Source organism: Erpetoichthys calabaricus, chromosome 1, assembly GCF_900747795.2.
Source record: "Erpetoichthys calabaricus chromosome 1, fErpCal1.3, whole genome shotgun sequence".
NCBI classification, from domain to species: domain Eukaryota; kingdom Metazoa; phylum Chordata; class Cladistia; order Polypteriformes; family Polypteridae; genus Erpetoichthys; species Erpetoichthys calabaricus.
In genome coordinates, this window is record NC_041394.2 from 251,705,984 (window position 1) to 251,721,731 (window position 15,748).

At 35.8% G+C, this 15,748-nt stretch overlaps 1 protein-coding gene across 1 annotated transcript in view; it reads right to left on the reverse strand.

Annotated features, from left to right (window-relative positions):
- Window positions 1-15,748, reverse strand: part of taf3 (TAF3 RNA polymerase II, TATA box binding protein (TBP)-associated facto) — a 209,046-nt gene that overhangs the window by 19,065 nt on the left and 174,233 nt on the right. The window contains exons 3-4 of the mRNA XM_051934750.1: window positions 13,669-15,509; window positions 6,211-6,293 (exon numbers count right to left, since the gene is read on the reverse strand). Coding sequence (XP_051790710.1) covers window positions 6,211-6,293; window positions 13,669-15,509 — 1,924 coding nt within the window. The remainder of the gene's footprint in view (window positions 1-6,210; window positions 6,294-13,668; window positions 15,510-15,748) is intronic.

Here is a 15,748-nt window from a genome sequence, read left to right on the forward strand (position 1 = left end):
ACAGGACGTACGGATGAGCCCCACGGGGCTCATCTGAGAGAGGGGCAATGTGGCGGGCGGCCGGGACGCCCCTTCTACACATGTTCCGGGGGAGCAATCATGGACTGCTCAATGCCTCCCCTGGGACACTTGGTGGCAACCTCCCTGGCTGAGGATGGTGCCTCAGTTTCCCGCAGGGCTCCATGGGAGATGGAGTTCTCCACAGCCCTGTTGGGATCTGGGGTGGCTGCCAGTGGGTGCTGCATGGGTCCCTGAGCCGGCCTGGACAACTCTACAGCCCCGTCTGGAAGTGCAATCAGAAGCAGGTGATCAAGCACCTGGAGCACTTCCGGGTGGGCTATAAAAAGGGCTGGCAACCACCACTCGGGGCCAGAATTGGGAGGAAGAGGACGAGGTTGCCAGGGAGGAGTGGTGGTATGAGAAGGGAGTGTTGTGTTTGGTTTTGGAGTGTTTTTGGGACAGTGTATTGCCTGTGGGGTTCACGGGGAAGACGCGCCCCACAGGTGAAGAAAATAAAAGTCTTGGTGTTTTATACACGTGCCTCAGTGTGAGTCTGTGCTGGGTCAGGTGCTATATAGCGTTTTATCACAATATATATATATATATATATATATATATATATATACACATACACATATATAAAACATATATACAAATACCCGTATATATAAAATACATATGGTATTCATTGATCAAATATAAATATATATTTTATATATTTGCATTAGTTTCACCATATACTGTACAATAATACGTATATATACAGTATACACACACACATACATACATACACCGGTATATAGTTAGTTTAATACATACATAAACACACAGTTCTCTAGCCCTATTGTTGCTGCAACCTCTGGGAAGAGGCCACACACGCTTTGGAGTTTTTTCTCTCCTTAGGACAGAGGCTGAAGTTAAAGAGTCCAAGACATGTTTCAGAGAAACAGGAATTTAATCCTGCCCAAAAGAGAAAAATTGGGTATCATCGACCTCTATTACGCCATGCTTCAAGGCTTAAACCATGGTCAGGAGTCTTAAAAAAGAGACAAGATCAACAACATAGTAGAGCAGAACATCTACCTAAAGTAAGCTCATGAGTAAAAAGGGACACGAGTCAGGTAAGACTAGAACCTCAAAGACCACCCAGTCAGCAATTCAAAACTGCACAACCTGTTCACATAATGGTAATCTCTATACCATTTGAAGGATGAAGTTTATATAGAAAATGGAAGCCATTCCTGAAAAAGCACACACGCTGGTTTTAAAGAAATATGTGGCAGACTTAGAGATAATATGACAAAATATCTCTGCAATCTAACAAAGCAATACATGAATGTTTGTACCAGCATTAAGGCACTTTGCCAAGTGAACACCGAACAGAGAATTACGGGTGCAAATCCAGCCCTACTCATGGCAATGGCAGTAGGGTATTCAGCACTGCAGGTTAAAGCAATAATCAAGGAATGGAAACAATAAAGAGGGCTCCATACTTACATATTTTACATGGTAACTTATTTCAGTTTGTAAAAGGCTTGATGGCCCAGCACAAATGAATGTTCTAACGGAACAAAAACCGCAAGCATGCAGGCAAAACAACAAGAGAGCGACTTTGGTTTACTCAAATTCTAGGCTTCTTACTATTGATTTTCTCAACTCATTTTGTGAAAATAACAATATGTGTAATGATCTGACAATTTTGCTTAACTAACACACTTAATTTATACTTACTGAGCTTAAAAGGTTATTTTAAACAACTGAAAGATATTAAAGTGTTTCATATATAGTAACTAGCATTAATAAATATTATTTCCTCTTTCAATTGTTAAGCATGATTAATTCACACAAAACAAATGCATTAAAAACTATAAGTAGTAAAAATTAGTGATTGAAGTATGAATACTGAAAAAAACAATATTTGCAGAGTCAAATTATGAAGCAAAATAAAAATTACATTTCATAGATATGTTATATCAATTAATACATGTATATGGCAAACTTGAAACATTCATCAGTCTTTTTTACACATTGCCTCTCACACACATCCTAAATTTACAAATATAGAGCAAGAATGGCCCAAAATATATATGATTGTTTACTGTAGCATTTCCAAAAGTGGTCCTATCTATCTCCTTTACTTTAATTAACTATTGTGAAAGCATTAAATCTGTCATATTGAGTATTGGATCTGTTTGCGTTCTAAACATGTTTTAATTATTTTTAATCAATAAGAGTACCTTAGTATATCACTATAACCCTAATAAATCTGACCACATCCACTGTATAAAAAATTTGACAAGCAAAAATTGCAGAATACTTTTTTAGAGATTCATTCTTTAATCTAGTATTACTCTGAATTCAAAAAGTGCTCATACATTTGTTGTAATGTATCTATTAAAAATGAGTCCTTATTATTGCCAAATATGCAAGTTTATATGCAAAGGCTTGCTACACAGAGTAAAGTACTTTGGCAAGAAATGCTATTTAATATAACTTTTAACTGTGTGCTCAACACCAAATGAGAAATTCATTTAACTATCATGATTAACAAAATGAAACAAAATCAAAGCATCAATAAAAATAATATCTAAGATACTGCTTTCATATGAACTTTACCTATATAACATAACATTCTCCTCCATTAACTTTATAAATAGAATGCAGCTGAAAATAAAATTGTTAATCTATTAACATTCTATAAATAGATGATCAAGTACATCTTGAAAAAAATAAAGCACTTGTGCTTCAAAATTCTACTGGCAGAGCTTTTCATTTCAGGTTCTATGTTTCCTTTCTTTTATAATCTACCAGGAACTTTCCATCTCGACTCCCTGTTGAATGGAGAGTCTCCAAAGCAGTAACGTACACCGCCCACAGCTGTGCTTCATAATAGCCTCTAGCTGCTTATGTTTCAACAGTGGACGATTTTGGTCACAGTAAGTTAAGTGCCACAAACACAGGCCTTATTCATGGAAACGTGCAGTAGGAGTGGTGTTCAGCAGGGTTCCATTTACCTGAATCTCTGCCATAGAATAGACGACCCCACAAAGCAGGTCATGAGTCGTTCTGCCTGTAATACATACCCATGGCTTGACAAGTCACTAAAAGTCAATACTTCCCGCCCCTGACCACACAGATTGAGCAAAGGTTAGAGGAAGGCCTGGTGTGAATACCGGCAAAGCAGGAGTTTAATAACCACATTATTTGCCTATTGTGTGCAAACATTATACTATTTGCTGTGTTAATGGGATAACTAAAAGTCAGTAAGACAATGCTTTTTCTCTTTTCCCTCACAGCAGTATCATCCTTTCTCTTTAGCTTAAAGACTCCCTAGTCAGTTTCAACACATACATATATATTTTAAAGGGCTTGATTTACTTTAGATAACTTATACTGGAAATATATATTTAACAGATATAATTTTTCAATCCTTCTTAATATTTGAGATCACTGCCCCTTTACATGCAGCCATCTATTTTCTGAATTCACTTAGGAGCATGTAGAGAAAAGCCAAGCAAAATGACACCTTTTATTGGCTAATTAAAAAGATTACAATATGCAAGCTTTCGAGACAACTCAGGCCCCTTCTTCAGGCAAGATGTAATACAGAAACTGGAGTTCCCTGTGTTTATATACACACTCTAGGACAAGAAACAACATTGGTAAATCTTTAAATGAGAAATCTTAAATGTAAAAAATTAATAGATTCATTCAGGCTAGGGTTAATTTAACAAGAGAGAGAAGAATAATGTATTGTCAAGATCTTTGGATAAGATAACGTCCAACAAAGTCTTTTGAAGTTTGTAGATCCTTCTTTCATAGAGGTGTTAGGAAAAAAAACAAATAAAAATACACATATAAGACATATTTAGACATTAACTTGCATGTCTCTGGGGTGGACAGAGGAAAACACAAAAATGACTCAAGTAAACTCAGAGACAGTAACCAGGCTCATAATCAAACCCAGATCCAAAGGAGCTGTAAGGCAGCATTACTACACCACTGTGCCACCATGCTTCCAATATTAATCTATAAAAAAGTAGAATTTATATTAAAATGTTCACAAACTTCTAGAGCAGGAAATGTGACCACTACATATCTGTAAATTTCAACAAATTGAACCAACGCTTCATACAAGTAAAAAAACAGTGAATAATGCATTGTTGATTCTAAGACATATACACAACACCATGAACCTTGCAGCTATTTCTCCTTCCTTTAAGTGTAAGCTTCCATTCTGGGACTTACTATATTGCCTGTAATTAGCAATATACCTATCTGTTTTTACATTAGTATTTTTATTTTATTAATTTTTTTTTCTAAAACAAAGATGCCATTGATGATAACCTCTGGAAATTTCTCGGACGTCTGCAGTAAAAATAGAAGCTATACTCCCTGAATCCAGCAGATGGTGTATTTCTTTAAAACTCTCCATGTAAATGGTTAACATTTCAAAGAGTGCCTCATTATTTCACATGACATTTTTTTGGTAACAATATCAGTCTTAAGGAATATTAAAAAAAAAATCTCTAATATTTGTACTTAAAACAGATGCATAGTCCACAAAGATGATTCGCATTTTAGCTGTTCAAAATCAGTATTTTTTAAACTGACTTGTATAGCAAATTAGCACAAAGATTTTTCATTTGCTGCAAAGCAAGAATAAAATAATAGTGATAGTTTTGTTGACTGAGTTTGGTGAAAAAACATCTGTACCTTTTATCGTATTTCACTTTCTTGATTTTATAAAGTGATGCCTTACATTTAACTACAATGTTAAACTGTTGACTAAAGTCATATAATCATTGGTTTTAAGAGCTTGCTTTCTTTATAAGATAAATATCAATTAGCATGTATCCACTTTCCTTCTATTAAGAGCTATTTTTTGGTTCCAGAAAAAAAATATATATAGTGCAGTTCAATACGTCAGAATATACTGTGTTTTCCATTGTTTTGCAAATAATACAACAGTTTGTACAGTTGGGGGAAAGTACCATTCATTTCAGGCTATGCATTTTTTAAGTAATTACAGTACATAAGCATTAGAATTTTCTCAGGATGAAGTTTGAAAGAGATTACTGCAAACAGTTACTATAACAGAAATACTACTAAATTACTAAACAAAATTTAGCATGAATTATGCTGCAACTCTAAGAAAATATTTGCATAGATCTAGGAAATTCAATACAAAAATTAAGTTATATAGAAAAAAGTTTCAGTCTGAATATAAGCATACACCATGAATGAAAATCCTAGACATTCTGGTACTTATTTGACTACCTATTTTGGAGATTTGTATCAGGGGAAATTTAAATACCACGTGTTACAGATAAGAAAACCTATGCAACTACTAATGTTAAGTAAATTAGAGATCGAGTGGGAGAGATAACAGAACCAGCACTTAAAATAATGCTCATAAATATTTTAAACTCCACAGAAACTAATAAAATTAAGATTCATTAAGGATAAATGCTTCTGCTTGATTCAACTTGGAGAATGTCCACTGACAAATGAAATGCAACTTCTGCAACTTATGTGAGGCTTAGCAAATCTGAACAAACAAATTCGGCTTTTTCCAAGAAAGACATGAAATCATATGAATTGAAAAAACTAGATGCCTTTTGACAGACATGGCTAAAAATATTATTTAAAATAAATAATAAAACTATATAGTACAATGTTGTGCATGTGTTGTAGTGAAGATACCAGCCTTTGCTACCAAACTAAGCTATCATGAAAACAAAGCATAGTCACACACTCAAATCTAGACAATGTAATGATGCCAGAAAGAGGGAAATGGCATTCATGCACAAAACCCCTAAGATCTCTGAGAGAAATTCTTACATAAGGAACAACAACATGGGAAAAGTACTACATAAAAATGCATTATTATTATTATTATTGTTATTACTATTATTATTAGAATACAATTAAAATTCTCAAACATACAACTCAAGTCAAGTATCTATTATTTTTACATTATAGTAGCACATAATGAAACAAGACCAAAAAATATCTAAAACAAGCAAAATATGACTGAAAAATAAAATGTTACAATAAAGCAAAATCATTTTTCTTGCTGGAATTTTGTGTTTTAAAAATTAAATTATTGTCATGCATAGAAGAAGCACTACTATGGTTGAACAACGCATTTTTTAACAATAGGTTTGTATCAAATTACAATAATGTAACAGAAAATGTCATACGTACATTTTATCCTGGCCAGCACCAACCCTTAAGGTCAATCTTGGGATGACAGGAGAGGGAGCTGGAACAGGGGGTTCCACTTTGGTCTGTAAAAAACAATTAATTAGATGGTTAGAATTTCTACTCTATATACAGTATATATAACATCCTAAGCCTAACAGTGCAACGATTTTACATATGTGACTTTTTATGTCACGCTTTAAATCGGGCTTATTTTAAAACCTCCACATGTATGTTTGGTATCATTCTTTTCAGAATTTATCGAACTTTAATATGACATTGTTAGATTTTCAGATTCTTATTCCGTTTCTAAATGATAAACTAAAAAATATCAAGAACTCACTTCCCGCGAGACGAGACTTTGTGCCAAGAGATTTAATCACGCTCGGGGCCGGAAATAAAAGACAAAGAGTAGGACAGCTGCTGTACAGGCTTTTAAATGTTCAAAGTGCCATGCGAGATGCAGATCATGTGGCATGGCAGCAGCAGAAAACCAGCAGATGATGGAGCAAAGAGGAAAACTATATCTGTTTCCCATTGTAACACCGTTTAAAAGGGAGTTTCAGAGGAGCGACCGCATCTCCTCGGGGTGCGTTCAGCCCCCCTCTTCATAACATGAGCGGCACAGATGCAAAGTGGCTGGCGCATCGCACAGGCAGGGGGGCTTGGCGAGAAAAGCGAGCAGGGGGTGAACCCCCTAGTAATCATTATAAAAAGTTTCAGGTTAACTACTTTCCTATACAAAAATGTGTTTCTGTTACAGAAAAGAAAGCAGACTAAAAAGTAAACAGCTATGATCAAGAGCAACATCTCAGGCAAGTATGCAATACAATGCATAAAGGCAAAAAGTTCCACTTTGCAAATTAGTTGTATTTGTTATTTTAAAGCTCAAGCACATTTTTACAAGTGTGAAGATATTCAGATTTCAGATGCACAGTACTACTGTGCTTCTGTATGTGTTTTTATTCTAAAGGGAAACTCTTACATATTAACTATGCCTTCAAACATTCCTGTTAAGCCCCAGTGTGATCTGTTCAAAAGGAATGCTGATAGTAAAATCCTGTGCTTGCAGTGGGAATGCAATTTTGCCATTGAAGCTTAGGTATGTTATGGTAAGCCACGTGGGTCCTGAAAATGATCAGTAATTCATTTTTTGAACTGGTGTAAAAATTCTCTTTTTGTCTTCCTCTTCTCAACAAACCTGATGTCTGTTTTCATGTAAACACAGCATCCTTCAAGATGCTTCTGTAGGTAGGTGACGTTAATGATCACCTATATTAATCTGTAATGTTTGCTTTAAGGAATGTATCAAGTTTTATGTGCTTGAAAGTGATTGAATTTGAGAGGCAAACATCATTCAACCTAGGCATTGATAGGGTCAAAAATATTCACTACAATTAAACATTACAATTTTAAAAAGTACTTTATTATATATAATCTACATTTTCTATTACATTTGCAACTCTGCTCATTTTTTTATACTTTTGCATGTAACTTTGGGTTTTTCTGTAAGTGACAGGCTTTGGTTTAATGCAATGGTGATATGACTGTATGGTCATATTGGTGCATTGAAATTGACTCAGGAGGGCCTTGATTTTATTGGCCCATTACTGTTTTAAAAGAATAAAGCTATGCCCAACACCATGCTGTTAGTTACAAATAATGACAGTCCTGATGGTGCATAGGTATGCATGAAAAAAAAGTGTTTATACACCCATTGGACAGGCAGTACTGAGCCTCTGAGCAGCATTAAAATCCTAAAGGCTGATGTGAAGAATGATAAAAAGACGGACTAAAGAAATGCACTTTTTCCTGTTATTTTTTTAGTTGGTTTGATGGCATAAGTATTTAATAATGTTGCAGTAAGTATAAAAACAAAGATTAGAAACAATAAAACAAAAGAGACTATCAAATTGCATTTGTTTAAATGACACTAAGCATCTAAGTTTTCATAAAAGATAAATTGTCTATGCTACAGAAAATCTGCAAATATGGGATGCCAAATGTTTTATTTTTCTGTCAACACTTTAACAATTAAACAACAACAACAACAAAACAAAAAGAGACTAGTACTTGCAGTAGAAAATCATATTACAGATACCTCTACAAAGACCTTAACTGTCACATTATGGAATATATGAGATTCAATAAAAAATTATAATAGAAGTGAGATGTGGTATGGAATTCTTGAGTCCATGTAGTAATTAAAGACCATCATGCATATTTTGATAATTGAAATTCCTAAACAACTTTTAATGGAGCTACTTTGCACGTGGCATTAATACTGAGAATCTAGTCCAGTTGAAGAGTATTTAGATTCCAAAGCTTACTGCACCAACGAAGAGGTGAAATCCAGAGATATGAGATTCTTTTGTAGCTGACTAGAAATACATTGTCAGTGGATTTGTCCAGTTTTATGTAAAAGCAATACTCTTTTCACCTGAACTAATACAAGTAGTCATATAAGCCCCTTATTGCAGTGTGCTGCATTTTTCTGCTAATCTCTTGGGATTTAGCTTCTTTGCCACATACCTCAGGGCACTTACTGATAAAGCCTTAACTCTATATTTTTTCCAGGACACCAGTGAAGCAACCTTGCAAAAAATTAAAGTGATCAAGAGATTTAAAGCAAAATTATTTTCAGAATCCTTTCTTGATGAAAAAATGGATTTTTTATCTTACCTATGTAAATCAATTGAACTTTTTATTTACTATATGTGTTAAACATATGTATACAGTATATAGCCAGCAGACATGGACAAAGGTTTGCAAGCAGATGAGCAGCTTAGAAGGTATAGCTACACAACAGGAGAACAGATTAGTTTAAATAAATAAAAAAATACCATACAGAAATAACAGAACTATAGAAATTGTGTGTTTGTTATCAATACATCTGATTTCATCAACATGATCAGTAAGAGTGTAGTATTATGGTACTGGTGGTAGTATTGCTTCCATTTGTATTACCACTGATTCATTTCTAGGCTGGATAACATATTGCATTCTACCCATATCCAGCTAGATTCCCACTAGGTTCTACAGCTGTTTTTCATAGCCCTTAGGCATGCAGGTGATGTCAAAGGATGACTCATTTTTTATTATTCCTTTAATTTGGAAATAAAGCATATCTTAAACACAACAATTATACAAATGAAATTACCACAGCAAATGCAATATTATGCTTCAAAAGCAGTTTATGAAAATCACCTCCAAGGATGGTTCTGTATTGTCACTAGCTGTGTGTGTTTTTGTGCCTGGTCAGCAACTGCTAACTCATAAGGGCTGTTTGTGCATTGCAGTCTCTTTTCTGGGTACAGTTTAGAGCACATGAAAATTGCTGAATGGAGGGATGAATTATAAATAAGATTAGCACACAATTGTTTTTAAATCAATTAGAAAAAAGTAACATTCTAGAATATTCTTAGGCACAGTAAGTCATCATGATGATATTAAATCATAATACGAGCAAACAATAGTATACTAGTATTACATTGAGTGTCAATGCACTGATGCACTTAGATGTCTTTCCTAAATGATGGGGCAGACTGCACTCTTGGTGGCTTTTTAAGACTTTCACAAATCTATTTTCTCATAGACGTTTGAAATCATTAGAAATGTAGCTGATAGCTTTAATAAGGAAAAAAGTAAAAACTACATCTACTTTCTCTTATAACAAGCATACAGTATTCTTGTTGTACCTATGCTTAGCTGTTTGAATTCTGTTACCAAACATCCATCCATTATCCAACCAGCTATATCTTAATTACAGGATCACGGGGGTCTGTGTAACAACAAAAATATTTCAAAGAAGAAATATCTTTGAGGCATTTCACAAGCTCATTTCACAAGGTTCAATTAAGGGCCTCGTTCCCAGGTAAAGGTTAAACTAAATAAATATCTCAGAACGCATGATGTTACAGTATACAAAGAGAACCAAGTCAGAATAACCTGCTCCACATCTAAACAAGACTCAGTTTTGGTTGTGAATATGAGCTTTTTAAAGAGAATAATAATGTAAGGAGGAGGAGGTGGAGGTTGGGAGGTTGCTGCACCCACCACACAATGAACCACCTCACATAAGAGTTTATAATTATGACTACAATGCTGAAATTACAAAGGAAGTAAATTGCGGAGTGTTTAGGCATACTACCTAAAAGCTAATTCTTTAAAGTGATTACTTAGTTAATGTAGAATTTTTCATATAATTTTTACAATCTTCCATAACATGCCTGAAAATTATGACACAACTCATATACAGTATACTGTATGTTGCTGCGAAAAAAAAGGACAAATGTCTTTATCTGTTTCTAGTGCCCCTGCACACGTTTGATTTCTGCATTGTGTCCAGTTATATTAGCAGAGGCACCCACTTCCTTAGACCTTGAACATGATAAACTGATTTGTAAATTGATGGACTTTATTCTGATTTTAGTATATGAGAGAGACAACCTGTAATCTGACAACCTGTAAGCTAGTTCTGAAGTAAAGCAGAGCTTTAATTTCAAAGATCTATGGTATTATGAACCATAAGGTTCTTGGTCACCTCCCTTACTATGGCTGTTATCCAACAATTACTCAGTTTGTCCAAGTGGCCAACTCTAGAAAGAATCTTAGTTGTTCCAAACTTCTTCTGTTTAAGAGTTATGAAGGCAACTATGCTCTTGGGAATGTTCAGTGCTGCAGGAATTTTTTATAGGCTTCCCCAGATCTGTGCCTCGACACAGTCCTTCCTGTCTCTAAGCCGTGCAGGCAATTCTTTTAACCTCATTGCTTAGATGTTGCTCTGATATACAGTTATCACTATAGGACCTTATGCACACAGGTGTGTGCATTTCCTAATCATATCCAATCAACTAAAATGATGACAGGTGGACATCAAACATGGTGTGGAAAAATCACAATGAAAATTAATAGAATGGAATGTATCTGAATCAAATTTACTTGTCATAGCAAAGGGTTTGTATACTTGTGTTAATGTGATATTTTCAGTTTTTTTTTAGTTTTAATAATTTTGTAAAACATTTAAAATTCAGTTTTTGCTTTGCCTGTTGAAATTAACATATTTGATATAAGATAAAAATGAATTTAAATGATTTTAGCACAAGGCTGCAGCACAACAAAATCCAAAAACAAGGGTCTGAATACATTCTGAATCCACTGTAGGTGTGTGTATATCTCTCAATTATAAAAAAAAAAAAAAAACTTGTGACAAGACGAGACTTTTTCCTGGGGACGAGATGTGATTTTTTGAAGAGAGACAGAGAAAATTTCACTTCCTGCGAGATGGACAAGTCACGTCATACTTACAACCTTCAGAGGCAAGTCCTGTGATACACATGCAGAACAGGTTAGAGATAATGGAAGTAGGAAAATTTGAAAGTCTCCAGAATTGAGAGTAAAGATTGCACTAGCCGAAATAATCTGAAAATATTACTTGGGGAAATAACGGAACAGCGAAAAGAGATTGAATATTCAGGTGCTGTACAGGCTTTTAAACGTTTGAGGCTCCACACGAAATGCAGATCACGCAGCATGCAGCAACAGCAAGCCAACAGCTTCTCAAGCAAAGAGGTGAAAAAAACACCTGTTACTTGTTTCCCAATGTATCACTGTGGCACTTACCACAAAATATGTACAAGGGAAAGCGCACTGGGAGAAGACCAAGGGGCAGACCCCGGACATTGTGGATTAATTATATCTTTCAATTGTTGCAAAAGTGGCAGAGTATTGCCTAGAAAGTGAAAGATGCCGGGAACAGTATTGAGTATATTACTATAGTGACCATTGCCAAGAATGTTGAATAAGTTCTAAAATGTGATCTTCTGATCTTCACCTACTTTATAGTTACAGATTAATTTAAATAAAAACACACACACACAAAGTGAAAACGGGACTTCTGTATGAAGTATATGAGTCATACAAGAGTACATACTGTATATGAGTCTTTGCTTTTAGGTGAATGATAGTTTAGCTTAAACAGTTTGGTCCTAAAGGGAGAAGTGTCAAGTTTAATGCAACATCATTGAATTTTAGATTTTAACAGGCCAGTTTTATCAAGTTATGGTTTTTATTTCTCCTAGAATGCATCTGACTGGCATCTCATTCAGGGTTGGTTTCTGTGTTGCACAGATATTTTATTACTATGGATAAACTATATTTTTTAATATATGGGTATATATGGGTATGATGTTAAACTGCATCTGGCCCTGCAAACGGTCCCCAACTTGCAGGGAAAACATGGGGGTTGGTGGCTTGATTGGCAGTCACCATAAAAACTACAAGTAGCTTCAAAATGACAGACAAAACAAGAGACAGGAGTCCTTTCTGCTCTCAGCGGGAATATCTCTGCTGCAGCCACCCCAGGACGGCTGCTCGGATTATGAAGGGGATGGGGGAAAGCACTTGTGAGCCTCATCCCCGGAAAAGTCAAAACCACCAGATGGCCAATGGGATCAGACCTGTTGGGGATCAGAACTGGTTGTGGTGATGAAGCGTCACTTGTTGAACAGCGACACTAAGGTCCTAATCTGAGGCAGTCCAACTGGGTAGGCGTGTGGAATGTCTTGTCTTTATGGCATGATGACCATCTTCCTCTGCTGTCAGAGGGGCTTTGTAAAATCTGCATTTCAGTGGCAGCACTTTCTGAGGTACACAGACTGGGTGCTGGCCAAATCTCTGTAGGTTGGTACACCTTTTATTGGTATGGTCACAATGACAGCTGTCATATTCAGGCAGTAGCTATTACTGTGGCGGATCGGCATGTCCCAATGATGTCCAATGTCACTCGTTTCAACAAGCATATTATGAAGCTCAGGTTAAGGCACTCATTGGGTGCTTTGTCTGTTTTCTCAGTGTATGCTCTGACCATGGTGAGTGATATATATCAGTGAGGGAGACATTCTATTCGCAACTTCACTCAATGGTTGATGGGTGCCATGAGGTAACACTCCTCTCTGGCCGTGGGTCTGGCAACAGTGGTGAAAGTGGCTCCATGTTCCATGAGGTTGCAAAAGGTCAGGGGCTGCATATTTCTGGATCCTGGTTCCAGCGCCCTGAGCCGCATCATTGGACTTAGTACTCCAATACTGGTAGTAGAGTAAAAGAGAGCTTAGGCCCAGTAGGCTGCCACCTACTACGAAAATGAGGCTGAACCAGCCAGACTGCAAGGTTTGCACCATATCAACCCAAAGGAAAAAAACACACTAAAGCATCTAAGGGTCCCGAAGCAATGCACTCACTGTTCAATTAATAAGCTAAAACAAGATATTTAGCTGGGTTAAAGTAAGTGAAGAAGACTAAGCAAAACAAATGAACAAAATGCTTTTTATACATTTAATAATCATCCACTCACTCACAATTAATCTCTCAGACTGAAAATGATAGCTGCATCAATCTTGATAATATAACTCTACAGCCTGAAAATGCACGTGCTTCATACTGACAATTGATTTGTAAACTTACTTTTTCGTGTTTGTGTTTGTCTTTCTCTTTGTCTTTCTCCTTCTCCTTTTTCTCTTTCTCTTTTTCTTTCTTTTCCTTTTCTTTTTCCTTTTCTTTGTCTTTTACTTTTTCTTTGTCTTTTTCCTTTTCTTTGTCTTTCTTTTTTTTCTTTTCCTTCTTCTCTTTCTTCTTTTCCTTTTCTTTGGGTTTTTCTTTCTCTTCAAAAAGTTTTTCAGGCAGTATTGGGGAAAGGGTGGACAACATGGAAGAAAGTCTAACACCAGCTTGAGCACTAAATAAAGGTAACTGGGTCTCCTTGGGAGACATTAAAGTGCCTTGGTTTTTCAGTTTCTCTTCTCTAGCTTTATCTTTGCCCTTCTCTTTCTTTTCTTTATCTTTTTTACCTTTCTCTTTATCTTTCTTTTTATCTTTGTGTTTATCTTTTTCTTTTTTTGTTGGAGCATCTTTTGCTTTAGTCCTGGTATCTGACTCATCAAACTCCTTCAGTTTGAATTTCACTGGCTCCTGCTCATCCTCTTTACTAAGATCCTTCCATTGTAATTTGGTCTCCTTATTGATTTCTTTGTCTTTTTCCTTGTCTTTTATTTTGTCCTTGTTTTTTTCTTTGCCCTTTTCTTTTTCCCTGTCCTTTTCTTTCTGCTTCTCCTTTTCTTTCTTCTTTATTTTTGTCTTCAGTTCTTTTTTCAATTTCTTCTTAACATCTACTGAAGTGGCAAGTTTAGTCTTTTCTTCATAGAGCTTTAAAAGAGGTTCTGGGGTTGGTGGTGAGGCAGAGGGTGATGATAAATATGGGGGGTTGGGTGGCAAGCTGGAAGGAGTCCCCAAACTTACTTTTCGTATGACTTCATTAATTGAGTCATCCATTGTCCATGAATTATCTGAGCTTGAAGTTCCTACAGGAGGAACAGAAGTTACATTACCCTTGATGGAACTATTTGCATTCAATGTCACTTTAGGAGTTAATGGCTCAGAAATTGTAAGCCTTCTAGGACTAGTAAAAATTTCACCTTCTGATTCTGATCCAGATGAAAATGCAAATGGGTCAGGTTCTCGCTCAGCACAAGCCCGAGCAATAACTGCATCTATTGAGTCATCAATCGTGTTATCAATCTCTGGCAGCTTTTTCAGTAAATTCTCAGAAGTGTCTTTTTCATTGTCACTTTGCAACTGTCCTTGTTTTAAAAGGATGTTTTCCTTTCCCATTTTTTCACTTAGCACAGCTAATGGTGTCCTAATGGGTGTATCAGCCTTTCCAGCTGGATGGTTAACATTAAGTGGTGCTTTAGGACTTTTGGGACTTTTTGGACTTTTGGTTCGTCCAGGAGATTTTTTTTCCTTAGGTACAGGTTTTGGAGACCTTATAGGACTTCCAGCAACAACAGTGAAATTTGCTGCCTTAGGGGACTTTGTCTTTTGACTTGATGAGTTCATTTTAGATTTTACTTTAGGAGTAGATAGCTTGGGATCTACACTTTTTGGAGGCAACAACTGTACTTTTGGTACAGGTGCTGGAGGCTCTGGGGATGGAGGCAAAGAAACTGAAGTGTCATTTGCTTTAACTGGAGATTGTACAGGTGGCACCTTTTGTGGATTTATCAAAGTAAGAGGTTCTCTCATTTCCACAACTCTCTCTGGACTTTCTGTTTTGATGCCTGCAAGCTTTGGCCTCTTTGCTACAGGCATATCTACTGATTCTGGGCTTTCCAGTTGCCGTTTTCCCAAAATATTTTCATCATTGACTGCTTCATCATCCTCCATTTCATCTTCTTCTTCTTCCAAGGGAACCTGCATTGCTTCAGCAGAGGTACCGCCATCTGTAGGAACATGCTCTTCTTCCTCTTCTGTAATTAAAGGATGTATTTTAGAAATATTAACATTTTATAAGTTATAAAAATGTACACTATAACAAAGTGGAGAAAAAACATAATAATTTAAATACATGTCAACTCAAAACATGCAATAAAAAAAAGTTTGTATAACGAAATTTCTAGACTTTATTGATATATTTTATCTGTTCAACTTCTAAATGGATAAAAAAAATACAAATATTTATTTTTAAGATTTCACTGTTAAAAGCCTA